The sequence below is a fragment of the Oncorhynchus tshawytscha genome, linkage group LG16, assembly GCF_018296145.1.
Source record: "Oncorhynchus tshawytscha isolate Ot180627B linkage group LG16, Otsh_v2.0, whole genome shotgun sequence".
In the NCBI taxonomy this organism is placed as follows: Eukaryota; Metazoa; Chordata; class Actinopteri; order Salmoniformes; family Salmonidae; genus Oncorhynchus; species Oncorhynchus tshawytscha.
This window is the reverse complement of record NC_056444.1, coordinates 86,539,075-86,555,463: the sequence shown is the minus strand read 5'-3', so window position 1 is coordinate 86,555,463 and position 16,389 is coordinate 86,539,075. Positions and strand designations below refer to the sequence as shown.

Genomic DNA, 16,389 nt, shown 5'->3' with positions numbered 1-16,389 from the left:
TGCATGAAATGTGTTATAAATTGCTACATTTCCCGCCTCCACATGGCAAAATGTGTAGAACGCCAGAAAACATGTTTTAAAACGGCAACATTTTCTCTCCCAGTGTCGAAATGTGTAGAATTGCTGTAAATGAACTTTAAAAACGTACACTAAAATGTTTTGCCCGCAACCAAATCTTGCATAGGGCCCCGAAAGGCTAGAGCCGGCCCTGCACCCCCCCCCCACACACACCTGGTCTGGGTTGGCGAGGCGTCCGTCCATGTTGCTGACGCGGTAGTATGTTTGGTTGCTGAAGTAGAGCTCATAGGCGTGGGTTACCAAGCGCGTGCGGAAGGCCAGGGCCAGCTGTCCCTCTAGGTAACGGATGGCGCTGTTCACAAAGGTGGCCGGGACAGCAATGAGCAGCCATTTTGTCAACTCCCACACAAACGCCTGGGGGTCCTTCTTCACAATAGTCTTCACTGTAAGAGGATGATAGAAGTGTATTTAGTCCACCAATCTGCAAAGACAGATATTCTACTTCTGCTCTGCTCCCAACAGCCTCAGACAACACAGTCACAGGGGTTAAGTGCCTTGCTCAAGAGCACAACGGCATGAGCATAGTACCTGGAATCTGAAAGCAGCCACCTGCCGGGTTACCAGTTCATCTACCCAGACTGGTCATTCGAACCAGCAACATTAAATGTCTGTCCTACCTACCTATCATGCCGTCCAGGTTGGCCACGTAGATAGAGAGGAAGGTTCTTGAGATGAGAGCCAGGGAGTGGAACCCTAGCAGACCCAACTCCTTACAGAACAGCTGGGGAAACAGGATACGAAGCAGGTGACTTAGCCTCTTCAGAAACTCCTGGTTCACAGCCGGAGAGTTACTACTTTTCTTCTTAACTTGTTTCTCTGACCCCTCCAGTAGCACCCCGTTAGAGTTTATGGGAGGGACTGGGAGCGGTGTACCCCCGACATTCTTCCTGAGTTTAGTCCATAAATACGGGTAGAGTTTCTTGATTCCATAGGCAGCGACGAGAAGGATAACTGCTTTTCTGGCATGGGAGGTTTTCTTGAGTTGCTCGGGAAGCTTTTCATACATTACCAACATTGTGAAGGCTGGTTAGCATGCGGCTTTAATAAAGCTGAGCTCTCCCAACTGAAACACCTGTTAACGTTAATCCCACGATGACCTCTATATAGCTACACCCTTTTTATAACTTTTTTATTTATTTTTTAAAGTGCTTCTTGCTGCCTATTCAATGATAGTTAGCCATTTTACATTAACGTTGCAAGCATAACAACAATGCAAATCAACTATAAAAACACTCACTTAGCCAGTTAAAGCAACTATGAACCAACCTTTTTCAAGCGAAACAGAAATGCCGATAGACAATCCATCGCATACGCAGTGCTACTGCTCGCTAACCTTAGCTAGGTTACTAATAACATAGCGGTAACGTTGACATCTAGCTATATATTATATCCATGTATTCATACGAGAGGTATTTACAGACGAACAACACTCACTGAAATGAAAGGGGAGGGGTGAGGGGGGAAACAAATTAAAACACTTCCTAAGCTACTTAGCTAGCATGCTAACTTTAGCTGAAACTTTCTAAAACTGCCCCCAACTTCCATATCACTGGCTGGATAACGTTACCCGTCCAGTAGTAACCAGCTAGCTAGGAAGGTGACCTTCTGGAGGGGGGAAACAACCCCCGACTTCCACAGTCAAACTGCTCTGGTAATGTTTGACAATGTCTTGCATCAGACGCAACAGTCTTAATTCAACATGGACTCCTCTTCTTCTACGATTATAATGGATTGATTGGCACCGCTTATTTATAACTCAGTGATTGGCGCAGATCTTCTTCTTCTTCGGTGGGGTTTTAGGGCAGACTACAACCCTGAAAAGGAGTATTGCCGCCCACTACTGGCTACAGGAAAACAAAAAACAGGGGGCGAGGGGGAAATCCATAATTAAAAAAAAAAAAAGGGGGAAACATCACTTTTAACTTCCTCAAACATCCCGAAAAACATATTACTAAAAACAAAAATCAGTCAGTCAAATTCCCTCAGAGCACTGCACAGATCTGGGGACCTGAGAGGATGGAACTGCTCCAGCCAGTAATCCGTGCAGCAACAGATGATCCATTATATTGGCCAGCTACTCCAGTGGCCTCTCTAACAATGACCATGTTTACATGCGCACAATATTCCGGATAGGAGCTCATATCCGTTCACATGTACTTCTGATATCCTGCTCATGAGTATCCTTGTATCAATGAATAAACTAAACTAAGGCAGGTATTTTTCAACTCAACCAGACCAGGCCCTCCTCAGAGTTTTCATACCTGAACAGCACTTTATTTGCCAAGGTAGAGTTACATGATCAGTGAATACATTAAATGTACAGGCTACAATGTGGGGATCTCATGCATGGTAATAACTACATGTATATTCGACTTGCATCCTTGGCATAAAGTTATATTATATTCTACTCCATCGATAGGCTTCGTTAATGTCATTCGGACTGTTTTGAAGTTGATACAACTGGCTATGATAGCTGAGGTTCATAGCTCGGTTCTGAACTAATAGGTATACCAAACATTTGGGTCCATACACAGATCGGCTACATAGCTAGCTACACATCTATAGGCATACAGGTATGTTTATCCTTCACTGTACAATAAGCAAGAACATAGCTAGCTACATTATTTCATCTATCTGCATTGCATGGCAAATATCAGCAAGGCAATCTTACAAAATTGTACATTCAATTTGCAGTAAATTCTTTAGCTGGCTAGATCCTTTGTATCCACTGTTTCACCAGATGGCAGCCTGGTTTGCTGGTTGTTTCGGGAGTCCCTAAAACATTAAACAACCAGAATTACAATGTCATACTCATGTCACAACACCCATAAAGCTAGTCAGCTAGCTTGCAAAATCGCGATTTTTTAAAATTAACTTTATGATTAAAAAAAATGCATAATCGTTTGTCTCTACATATTCCTGTCAACTGTACATTTTTTGCATGATTTATTATGACATTATAATTACTAACAATTTGCTTCCATCCTTAGTATTTTTTGTCAGCCATCTTTGCTTGAAGAAAGTCTCCAAGCCTTGGGTCTAATTCGTCATGGAAACCATTCGATATGATTGGTCATCGCCCGCCGAGAAAAGTGTACTTTTTCACCGCCTCCCACGCCACCTTCACTCCGCCCTCTCCGCTTCTCACCGCTTGCCTTCCATTGAAATGAATGGGAAGCAGTGTTTAACCGCGCGGCCACCTGTGCTAGTGTATCACGAGGGTAACTGTATATGTCTACGTAATGTATCTATGTAATGTATCATTGTAGGCCTAACAGTATATGTATCTATGTTATCAATAATAATAACAATAGGGACCACAATGGAAAATAGTATCTGACTTTAAATGTACTGTGTTATGGCGTTCTAATGTAGGTATCATCACCTAGTGCTCCCACTCTCCCTATAAACAAAAAGAAACCACTCACAATGCAGTTAACAGATCGTGTGGTAGGCTACCAGACCACTCAGAATGCAGTTAACAGATCGTGTGGTAGGCTACCAGACCACTCAGAATACTGCAGTTAACAGATCGTGTGGTAGGCTACCAGACCACTCAGAATGCAGTTAACAGATCGTGTGGTAGGCTACCAGACCACTCAGAATGCAGTTAACAGATCGTGTGGTAGGCTACCAGACCACTCAGAATACTGCAGTTAACAGATCGTGTGGTAGGCTACCAGACCACTCAGAATGCAGTTAACAGATCGTGTGGTAGGCTACCAGACCACTCAGAATGCAGTTAACAGATCGTGTGGTAGGCTACCAGACCACTCACAATGCAGTTAACAGATCCTACAGACCACTCAGAATGCAGTTAACAGATCGTGTGGTAGGCTACCAGACCACTCAGAATGCAGTTAACAGATCGTGTGGTAGGCTACAGACCACCCAGAATGCAGTTAACAGATCGTGTGGTAGGCTACCAGACCACTCAGAATGCTGCAGTTAACAGATCGTGTGGTAGGCTACCAGACCACTCAGAATGCAGTTAACAGATCGTGTGGTAGGCTACCAGACCACTCAGAATGCTGCAGTTAACAGATCGTGTGGTAGGCTACCAGACCACCCAGAATGCAGTTAACAGATCGTGTGGTAGGCTACCAGACCACCCAGAATGCTGCAGTTAACAGATCGTGTGGTAGGCTACCAGACCACCCAGAATGCAGTTAACAGATCGTGTGGTAGGCTACCAGACCACCCAGAATGCAGTTAACAGATCGTGTGGTAGGCTACCAGACCACCCAGAATGCAGTTAACAGATCGTGTGGTAGGCTACCAGACCACTCAGAATGCAGTTAACAGATCGTGTGGTAGGCTACCAGACCACTCAGAATGCAGTTAACAGATCGTGTGGTAGGCTACCAGACCACCCAGAATGCAGTTAACAGATCGTGTGGTAGGCTACCAGACCACTCAGTCAGAATGCTGCAGTTAACAGATCGTGTGGTAGGCTACCAGACCACTCAGAATGCTGCAGTTAACAGATCGTGTGGTAGGCTACCAGACCACTCAGAATCAGAATGCTGCAGTTAACAGATCGTGTGGTAGGCTACCAGACCACTCAGAATGCTGCAGTTAACAGATCGTGTGGTAGGCTACCAGACCACTCAGAATGCAGTTAACAGATCGTGTGGTAGGCTACCAGACCACTCAGAATGCAGTTAACAGATCGTGTGGTAGGCTACCAGACCACTCAGAATGCAGTTAACAGATCGTGTGGTAGGCTACCAGACCACTCAGAATGCAGTTAACAGATGTGTGGTAGGCTACCAGACCACTCAGAATGCAGTTAACAGATCGTGTGGTAGGCTACCAGACCACTCAGAATCAGTTAATGCTGCAGTTAACAGATCGTGTGGTAGGCTACCAGACCACTCAGAATGCAGTTAACAGAATGCCACTCAGAATGCAGTTAACAGATCGTGTGGTAGGCTACCAGACCACCCAGAATGCTGCAGTTAACAGATCGTGTGGTAGGCTACCAGACCACTCAGAATGCAGTTAACAGATCGTGTGGTAGGCTACCAGACCACTCAGAATACTGCAGTTAACAGATCGTGTGGTAGGCTACCAGACCACTCAGAATGCAGTTAACAGATCGTGTGGTAGGCTACAGACCACTCAGAATACTGCAGTTAACAGATCGTGTGGTAGGCTACCAGACCACTCAGAATGCAGTTAACAGATCGTGTGGTAGGCTACCAGACCACTCAGAATGCAGTTAACAGATCGTGTGGTAGGCTACCAGACCACTCAGAATGCAGTTAACAGATCGTGTGGTAGGCTACCAGACCACTCAGAATGCAGTTAACAGATCGTGTGGTAGGCTACAAGACCACTCATTTAAAAACAGCATTCATACAAGAAACATTTATTTGTCATTTGAATCATATGAATAATTCAGAAAGTTATGTGAGATCAGATAAAAGATCGCGGTACAAATGGCCAGTTAACAGATCGTGTGGTAGGCTAAGACCACTAGAATGCAGTTAAGATCTGTGGTAGGCTACAGACCAAGATCAGAATGCAGTTCATATCTTTTTTACAGGCTGCATTCATTGCTAATAAAATAACAATTTACATAAAGTCCATCAAAAAGTCCATAGTCACAACCACAGAAAAGAAGAAGTCCATAGTCACAACCACAGAAGAAAAAGTCCATAGTCACAACCACAGAAGAAGAAGTCCATAGTCACAACCACAGAAGAAGTCCATAGTCACAACCACAGAAGAAGAAGTCCATAGTCACAACCACAGAAGAAGAAAAGTAGAAGTTGAAGAGACATCTTTATCCTCCTCGTAGGTCAAATACATGTTTTGCCTCCAGTCCTTGTTGCTAAAATGAACGAAAGAGTCATTTAGAAATGAAAGCAGTTCCCTTGTCTTCCTCCTCATTATGGTCCACAATAATCCAAGTAGATATGAGGAGGATAATGTCATTTACAACCTCAAGGAAAGAAAACATGAGGGAAAATTGCATTGCCATAATAAAACAGTCTAGAACCTTTTCTAGCATGAGAGCTACTTTAAAAAATAATAAAAATGAAACCTTTCGCAAGCTACTTTTTTTTTATTGCTTTCAAAATAGGCACATTCTTCTCATATCTCCCCTGCAACTCTTCCTTGGGTCCTTGGTGTACAACAGATGTGTTTTCTGTCAACATACCTAGTAAAGTCATGGTTAATAACCAACTCCAAGGGGGGACCCTAATGAAACTATATTTAGTATTTTCCTGAATTCTGTTTTCTCCGTTTTCATTTTTCCTGGTTTGGAAGTTTTTTTCTTCTTCTGATCAATATTACAATGATTCATAGAGAAACAACGAGGATCTGAGTCCATGGCAATGCTTCAATCACATCAGAACACCATTTTTGAAGTCTGGAACACCCCCAAATAGAGTACTTTTTGTGTAATTCCCCTTTAATTATGCACCTAGCAAGAGAGGAATGTGTCTAGTGATGTTTGTGCTGTTAGGCCTACAGCTACAACACATCATGGCAGAGTTTATAAAACAATCATCACCCAATTGATACATATAATCATTATATACACTGAGTGTACAAAACATTAGGAACACCTTCTCATTCCATGACGTAGACTGACCAGGTGAATCCAGGTGAAAGATATGATCCCTTATTGATGTCACCTGTTAAATTCACTTCAAATCAGTGTAGATGAAGGGGAGGAGACAGGGGTTAAAGAAGGATTTTTAAATCTTGAGATAATTGAGACATTGATTGTGTGTGTGTGCCATTCAGAGGATGAATGGGCAAGACAACAGATTTCAATTGGCAGATATTGTGTTACGTTTGGCTTCTTGAGCCAATAGTGTGTAACCAGGGGTGGGATAATGTCAATGTTGATTTGATTGGATAGAAGCTGGGTGCTTCATGTTTATGACAGTTTGTGGAAAGAACATGCAACAATGTGTGTTTTGTAACTATACAGCGTTCTAGAATGGATTATAATGTGCTTAGAGTCGTTGTCCTGTTGGAAGGTGAACCTTCGCCCCAGTCTGAGGTTCTGAGCACTCTGGAGCAGGTTTTCATCAAGAATCTCTCTGTACTTTGCTCTGTTCAGCTTCCTTCTATCCTGACTAGTCTCTCAGTCCCTGCCTCTGAAAAACATCCCCACAGCATGATGTTGCCACCACCATACTTCACCGTAGGGATGGTGCCAGGTTTCCTCCAAACGTGACACTTGGCATTCAGGCCAAAGAGTTCAGTCTTGGTTTCATCAGACCAGAGAATCTTGTTTCTCATATTCTGAGAGTCTTTTGGCAAACTCTAAGCGGGCTGTCATGTGACTTTTTACTGAGGAGTGGCTTCTGTCTGGCCACTCTACCATAAAGGCCTAATTGGTGGAGTGCTGCAGAGATGGTTGTCCTTCTGGAAGATTCTCCCATCTCCACAGAGGAACTCTGGAGCTCTGTCAGAGTGACCACCTCCCTGACCAAGGCCCTTCTCCCCCGATTGTTTAGTTATGCCGGGCGGCCAGCTCTAGGAAGAGTCTTGGTGGTTCCAAACTTCTTCCATTGAAGAGTGATGGAGGCCACTGTGTTCTTGGGGACCTCCAATACTTCAGGCATGTTCTGGTACCCTTCTCCAGATCTGTGCCTCGACACAATCCTGTCTCGGAGCTCTACAGACAATTCCTTCAACCTCGTGGCTTGGTTTTTGCTCTGACATGCACTGTCAACTGTAGAACTTTATATAGACAGGTGTGTGTCTTTCCAAATCATGTCCAATCAATTGAATTTACCACAGGTGGACTCCAATCAAGTTGTAGAGACATCTCAAGGATGATCAATGGAAACAGGATGCACCCGAGCTCAATTTCAAGTCTCATAGCAAATGGTCTGAATACTTATGTAAATAAGGCATTTTTGTTTTTATAAATATGCAAACATTTCTAAAAACCTGTTTTTGCTTTGCTTTGGAGTATTGTGTGTAGATTGATGAGGATTTTTATTTATTTAATCCATTTTAGAATAAGGCTGTAACGTAACAAAATGTTTATATGTATGTATGTTTTCCTTTCAGTAATACATATGATTTCCAGTGTTCTACTCTCGTGGGACTCTCTGTCTGTTCTCTCGTCTGTTCTACGTGGGACTCTCGTCTGTTCTACGTGGGACTCTCGTCTGTTCTGGGACTCTCGTGGGACTCTCGTCTGTTCTGTTCGTGGGACTCTCGTCTGTTCTACGTGGGACTCTCGTCTGTTCTCGTGGGACTCTCGTCTGTTCTACGTGGGACTCTCGTCTGTTCTACGTGGGACTCTCGTCTGTTCTACTGTGGGACTCTCGTCTGTTCTACGTGGGACTCTCGTCTGTTCTACGTGGGACTCTCGTCTGTTCTACGTGGGACTCTCGTCTGTTCTACGTGGGACTCTCGTCTGTTCTACGTGGGACTCTCGTCTGTTCTACGTGGGACTCTCTGTCTGTTCTACGTTCTACGTGGGACTCTCGTCTGTTCTACGTGGGACTCTCGTCTGTTCTACGTGGGACTCTCGTCTGTTCTACGTGGGACTCTCGTCTGTTCTACGTGGGACTCTCGTCTGTTCTACGTGGGACTCTCGTCTGTTCTACGTGGACTCTCGACTCTCGTCTGTTCTATGTGGGACTCTCGTCTGTGTTCTGGGACGTGGGACGCTCGTCTGTTCTGGGACGTGGGACTCTCGTCTGTTCTACGTGGGACTCTCGTCTGTTCTATGTGGGACTCTCGTCTGTTCTATGTGGGACTCTCGTCTGTTCTATGTGGGACTCTCGTCTGTTCTATGTGGGACTCTCGTCTGTTCTACGTGTGACTCTCGTCTGTTCTACGTGGGACTCTCGTCTGTTCTACGTGGGACTCTCGTCTGGTCTATGTGGGACTCTCGTCTGTTCTACGTGGGACTCTCGTCTGTTCTACGTGGGACTCGTCTGTTCTACGTGGGACTCTCGTCTGTTCTACGTGGGACTCTCGTTTGTTCTACCTGGGACTCTCGTCTGTTCTACGTGGGACTCTCGTCTGTTCTACGCGGGACTAGTCTGTTCTACGCGGGACTCGTCTGTTCTGTTCTACGCGGGACTCGTCTGTTCTACGCGGGACTCGTCTGTTCTACGCGGGACTCGTCTGTTCTACGCGGGACTCGTCTGTTCTATGTGGGACTCGTCTGTTCTATGTGGGACACTAGACTCAATGCTGTATGTTATGTAATTAACTTATATCTGTTGGCGGTGACTGATGTCAGACTAGAGGTACGCTGAGCACTCTGATAATATATCTGTGACATGGTGGGATTCTGTAGCTGATGATGCTGTGACGTCCTCCCAGCCTCTCGTGTTTACAGAACATTTGGTATTGTCTGATTAACATTTCTCTGCCTTCTCAGAGACGTTAGAAAACAAGTCTACTCTTCCATGCTGTTGTCTCCTGTTGCAAATGTTTAGATCTGACGTAGTCAACCACTGCTCATGTCTTTCAGGAGGAAAAACCTCCTATTTACACAGGTGTTGGTGTCCAATGTTCAGTACCCATCACCGAGAAGCTGGACCACGTCACAGACCACATCACAAACGGGTTCAACTGGACATCATCATTGTGAAGTCAAATGTCATCATTGTTGATTTATGCAGACAGCTGTTGTGTGCCAGTGTCACAACATGTCACATGTAACACAAACCACACGCTGTAAGCTGCTCATATCACAGCTATTTGGTCAAGAAGTTGGAAGCATCACGTCACAAGAAGTTCTACTGAAGGAACTCTGAATATTTCACAGTAATAATCCATAGAATTTTTCAAGAGAAGTGCAATTTAAAAATAAAAAAAATTGTGCTCAACTACAGTAGGGACATTAACATAATTAAACAACTTACTCCCATTGATCATTTAACCTGAGGGAAATATTGGTTTGCTTTGTCAAAAAAAGTTTGAATTGATTGTTGTCGTCATGCAGCTTGGTTGTAAATACAAAATGGAGGAAGCAGAAAAGCTATTTTTAGTTAGTCTGGAGACAAGCATGGCAGCATTTGGCAAAAGAGGAATAAAGATAATCAAATTCAGCCTAGCCTGGAGATCCAGACTGAATTCAGTTCCGTTTGAAGAGACAGACTGATGTTCTGTTTCAAGAGACCCAGACTGAATTCAGTTCTGTTTCACATGAAGAGATCCAGACTGAATTCAGTTCTGTTTCACATGAAGAGACCCAGACTGAATTCAGTTCTGTTTCACATGAAGAGACCAGACTGAATTCAGTTCTGTTTCACTGAAGAGACCCAGACTGAATTCAGTTCTGTTTCACATGAAGAGACTGAATTCAGTTCTGTTTCAGACTGAATTCAGTTCTGTTTCACATGAAGAGACCCAGACTGAATTCAGTTCTGTTTCACATGAAGAGAGACTGAATTCAGACTGAATTCAGTTCTGTTTCAGACTGAATGAAGAAGACCCAGACTGAATTCAGTTCTGTTTCACATGAAGAGACCCAGACTGAATTCAGTTCTGTTTCACATGAAGAGACCCAGACTGAATTCAGTTCTGTTTCACATGAAGAGACCCAGACTGAATTCAGTTCCATTTCACATGAAGAGACCCAGACTGAATTCAGTTCTGTTTCACATGAAGTGATCCAGTCTGGATTTAGTTGCAACTGGTATATGTCACAATACCATATATATATATATATATTTTTTTTTTTACCTGAATGGGGTCCGCTCTTAAGTCCTTGAACAAAGATTGATTGCTTTAGTAGCTACTGTATAGCACAATATCTCTTTTAGAAAAGTGTCTAGGCATAGATGAGAATACAGCATGGAAAGCAATATTGAATATTTTCAGGAAAATACTGAACAGAAATGTATGTATTGCTGTCTATGGGTTATGGGAATGTTGACAGGGTCGATTAGTTTGAGTTTAGCCTGGTACCAGATCTGTTTATGATTTTGCCGAATTGTCATTGGCTGAACATGAAAACGTTTGGCATGACAATTCCATTAAGAGTTGACAGGAGAGCAGAATCAGACTGGCTCCCAGGCTAAACAGACTGGCTCCCGGGCTAAACAGACTGGCTCCCGGGCTAAACAGACTGGCTCCCGGGCTAAACAGACTGGCTTCCGGGCTAAACAGACTGGCTCCCGGGCTAAACAGACTGGCTCCCGGACAGACTGGCTCCCAGGCTAAACAGACTGGCTCCCAGGCTAAACAGACTGGCTCCCAGGCTAAACAGACTGGCTCCCAGGCTAAACAGACTGGCTCCCAGGCTAATCAGACTGGCTCCCAGGCTAAACAGACTGGCTCTCAGGCTAAACAGACTGGCTCTCAGGCTACAGTGACTTGATTTATACCTGACTGAATTATGATGGACATGGACTTAAACAGGAAAAAGTCAAGAAGACAGCATAGATTTGATGCTATGGATGAAGGTAGATTTACCAGCAATACTTATCCATTCATCCAGTCCAGTGTTTTGGTCTGAGGATGGTCAATACCTGATTTCATATTTAATCTGGCTGGTCTCATGGTTCAATTCATGTCAATTCATGGAAAACTACGCAGTACAAAAACATAATAGAATGTTTGCAGTAATGACCCCATGTTGTATTTAAAAAATGTAAAAAAAACATTTCTAAATATTCTTATTCTGATCACAAATCACATTCCCTTCATACCTCTCCACGACAACAGCAGGAAGTGCTGGGACAAAGAAATGATTGTGTAAATCAAAGTACATTTTCTATCTTGAGTTTTTTCAGTTGTTTTGAGTTTCAAAGAACAGGATATCAATTTAAAGATGCACGTTATAGCGTTTGTAACATTCAAAAGTCATTTTTGAATGAGACATATGCAGTGTTTACCACATTGCCTTTATAAGGTGCATACCTGAATCTGAGCTGTCGGTTGTATGGTTTTACATAGGGCAGCAGGTATCCTAGCAAGTAGGAGCGGTGGATCAGTAGCCTAAAGGTCGCTGGTTCGAATATCCAAGCCAAATATTTTTCAGCTATGTCGATGTGCCCTTGAGCAAGGCACTTAACCCCAATTGCTCCTGTAAATTGCTCTGGATAAGAGCGTCTGCTAAATGATCACCATTTTTTAAAATTAGGTTATCCTCCTTTACCCAAGTGTCTCTATCCTGCTGCTCATCATAGATAAGAATATTGTGCTTGTTTTATTCAGTAGAACACCCGGATCACATCTTTTTTTTTTGGTTTGGGGTTAAAGGTCGGATTAGCTGAGAAGAGAAATTACGAACAGGTGATCTATGACATTGTCATTATCTGTGTGCTGGGCTCGGTGGGCTGTGGAAAGAATATAAGCACCCTTTGGTGCCACCTATTGGCACACTAGTGCAAGCAGCAGTCTGGAACGACACACCCCTTCGTGTTTGAAATGGAGCCCAAGGGATATAACATGACTGTTGTTCGTCCTGATTATGTGAAGCATCCTACAAGGACCGGTGATAGCTGGTATTGTGTCCAGCCTGGTCTCATAGACTAGACGTAATATAGTAAATGTGAATCTGAGACACTCAAATTAGTATGATATGTAATGTTTGGTATGGTTACATGAGATAGACAGTAAAAGGATCAGACCCTTTTTTTTCAATTTCCGGGCTAATGACATACCTAAATGTAACTGCCTGTAGCTCAGGGCCTGTAGCAAGGATATGCATATTCTTGGTACCATTTGAAAGGAAACACTTTGAAGTTTGTGGACATGTGTAATTAATGAAGGAGAATATAACACATTAGATCTGGTAGAAGATAATACAAAGAAAAAAACCATGCGTTTGTTTTGTACCATCATCTTTGAAATGCAAGAGAAAGGCCATAATGTATTATTCCAGGTTAGGCTTAATTTAGATGTTGGCCACTAGATGGCAGCAGTGTACGTGCAAAGTTTTAGACTGATTCAATGAACCATTGCATTTCTGTTCAAAATGTTGTCTCAAGACTGCCCAAATGTGCCTAATTGGTTTACTACTACATTTTCATCTTCAAAACTGTGCACTCTCCTCAAACAACAGCATGGTATTCTTTCACTCTAATAGCTACTGTAAATTGGACAGTGCAGTTAGATTAACAAGAAATTAAGCTTTCTGCCAACATCAGATATGTCTATGTCCTGGGAAATTTTCTTGTTACATACAACCTCATGCTAATCGCATTAGCCTATGTTAGCTCAACTATCCCGCGGGGGACACACACGATCCTGTAGAGATTTTAAGGCAAAATCGAATGTAGGGTTGTTGGTCGGGGTGGATGGGTGGGCGTATAACACGAACATCTAGCAAACCGAAAGTTTTAGCATTTTAGCAACTACTTAGCATGTTAGCTAACCCTTTACCTAACCTTAACCCTTTAACTCCTACCCCTAGCCTAGATAATGTTAGCCATCTAGCTAATGTTACCCATAACAAATTGGAATTTGCTTTGCAAATTCGTAATCTATTGTACGAATTGCAATTCGTAACATATCATACGAAATGGGGGACGGACGTCAAAAATGTATACATATCATCTGAAACTTAACATGTCATACTAATTGGAGTGTCCTGGATTTACCTTTACTATGTTACGTCTACCCCTGAGTCCAGGTTATTGTGTGTTATTGAGAGAGCAGTGTGCTAGAGGGAGCTGGTATTATCTGATTGTTTCTGGTGGACAAAACAACTGACTAAACCTCGCTGACATAAAAGCCCCCCTTTGTTTTGTCTGTCTGTCATAGAAATGTGATTATAGACTGCAGATCCTTCTGTAGACTGAGACGGATCAGTGTATCGGAGTTAACACAGACATCTCTTTCCCATTCCCTAACCAACCTGATTCGTTGTACTGTAGGGTCTGTGTGACAACGTATGGGTGTGCTTTCTGTTTGGTTAGTTGTGTGTGTACTTATCCATTTGTCGTCTCTACTAAAGACCTGAAATTCTATGTGGATGACGATGATGATGATGATGAAGATGGTTCACTTAGAGAAATTCAGTATTTCTGTAACAGTTGAGGAACCTGTAACACTGTCCATGACCTATGTTCAACGTCCTTCACCTGGATCGGTTGTATAAACTACAGCAATGTTCCGCTGGCCTATATTTCTACCAGAGACTGTTTGAAGTGCTAGACTCTTTCAAGCACCTTGTCATTGATCTTCAGAGGCAATGCATGATCCGACTTTGATGATGCACTGCGAAGAAAAGCTCCCTTAGGGGGGAGGAGGGGAACTTCTCTTTTGAGTTCTAGAAGAATGTCACATTCTTCAATCATTCTCTCCCCAAAAAATGCGCAGAAAAAAAATACAAATATTGTGTAAATAAATGTCCTTCATAGTTTCCTTTTTGTACGCAGGTCCATGAAGTTGCTCTACAATATGACTGTGTATCATTCAGTCAGTAACATGTCTGTTTGTTGTTGTTGTTGTTGTTGTTGTTGTTGTTAGACCAGTGTACCCGGGGTAGGCAGGTCACCTCTGTTGTTGTTGTTGTTAGACCAGTGTACGGTAGACAGGTCACCTCTGTTGTTGTTGTTGTTGTTGTTGTTGTTAGACCAGTGTACCCGGGGTAGGCAGGTCACCTCTGTTGTTGTTGTTGTTGTTGTTGTTGTTAGACCAGTGTACCCGGGGTAGGCAGGTCACCTCTGTTGTTGTTGTTGTTGTTGTTGTTCGACGAGTGTACCCGGGGTAGGCAGGTCACCTCTGTTGTTGTTGTTGTTAGACCAGTGTACCCGGGGTAGGCAGGTCACCTCTGTTGTTGTTGTTGTTAGACCAGTGTACCCGGGTAGGCAGGTCACCTCTGTTGTTGTTGTTGTTGTTGTTGTTGTTAGACCAGTGTACCCGGGGTAGGCAGGTCACCTCAGTTGTTGTTGTTGTTGTTGTTGTTCGACCAGTGTACCCGGGTAGGCAGGTCACCTCTGTTGTTGTTGTTGTTAGACCAGTGTACCCGGGGTAGGCAGGTCACCCCTGTTGTTGTTGTTGTTGTTAGACCAGTGTACCCGGGGTAGACAGGTCACCTCTGTTGTTGTTGTTGTTGTTGTTGTTGTTCGACCAGTGTACCCGGGGTAGGCAGGTCACCTCTGTTGTTGTTGTTGTTGTTAGACCAGTGTACCCGGGGTAGGCAGGTCACCCCTGTTGTTGTTGTTGTTGTTAGACCAGTGTACCCGGGGTAGGCAGGTCACCTCTGTTGTTGTTGTTGTTGTTGTTGTTGTTAGACCAGTGTACCCGGGGTAGGCAGGTCACCTCTGTTGTTGTTGTTGTTGTTGTTGTTGTTAGACCAGTGTACCCGGGGTAGGCAGGTCACCTCTGTTGTTGTTGTTGTTGTTGTTGTTAGACCAGTGTACCCGGGGTAGGCAGGTCACCTCAGTTGTTGTTGTTGTTGTTGTTGTTCACCCCGGGGTAGGCAGGTCACCTCTGTTGTTGTTGTTGTTAGACCAGTGTACCCGGGGTAGGCAGGTCACCCCTGTTGTTGTTGTTGTTGTTAGACCAGTGTACCCGGGGTAGGCAGGTCACCTCTGTTGTTGTTGTTGTTAGACCAGTGTACCCGGGGTAGACAGGTCACCTCTGTTGTTGTTGTTGTTGTTGTTGTTGTTGTTGTTAGACCAGTGTACCCGGGGTAGGCAGGTCACCTCTGTTGTTGTTGTTGTTGTTGTTGTTGTTAGACCAGTGTACCCGGGGTAGGCAGGTCACCTCTGTTGTTGTTGTTGTTGTTGTTGTTCGACGAGTGTACCCGGGGTAGGCAGGTCACCTCTGTTGTTGTTGTTGTTAGACCAGTGTGTTCACCTCTGTTGTTGTTGTTGTTAGACCAGTGTACCCGGGGTAGGCAGGTCACCTCTGTTGTTGTTGTTGTTGTTGTTGTTGTTAGACCAGTGTACCCGGGGTAGGCAGGTCACCTCAGTTGTTGTTGTTGTTGTTGTTGTTCGACCAGTGTACCCGGGGTAGGCAGGTCACCTCTGTTGTTGTTGTTGTTAGACCAGTGTACCCGGGGTAGGCAGGTCACCCCTGTTGTTGTTGTTGTTGTTAGACCAGTGTACCCGGGGTAGACAGGTCACCTCTGTTGTTGTTGTTGTTGTTGTTGTTGTTCGACCAGTGTACCCGGGGTAGGCAGGTCACCTCTGTTGTTGTTGTTGTTGTTAGACCAGTGTACCCGGGGTAGGCAGGTCACCCCTGTTGTTGTTGTTGTTGTTAGACCAGTGTACCCGGGGTAGGCAGGTCACCTCTGTTGTTGTTGTTGTTGTTGTTGTTGTTAGACCAGTGTACCCGGGGTAGGCAGGTCACCTCTGTTGTTGTTGTTGTTGTTGTTGTTGTTAGACCAGTGTACCCGGGGTAGGCAGGTCA

General features: G+C 44.0%; 1 protein-coding gene across 1 annotated transcript; it reads right to left on the bottom strand.

Annotated features, from left to right (window-relative positions):
• Positions 1-231: 231 nt before the first annotated feature.
• LOC121839665 (ATP-binding cassette sub-family D member 1-like) lies at positions 232-1,830 on the bottom strand (the record flags this gene model as incomplete). Its single annotated transcript, XM_042299845.1, is given in 2 exon segments — positions 232-461; positions 700-1,830. Coding segments are annotated over 2 exon segments (624 nt in total), but the record flags the coding sequence as incomplete, so codon positions are not given.
• Positions 1,831-16,389: the final 14,559 nt, after the last annotated feature.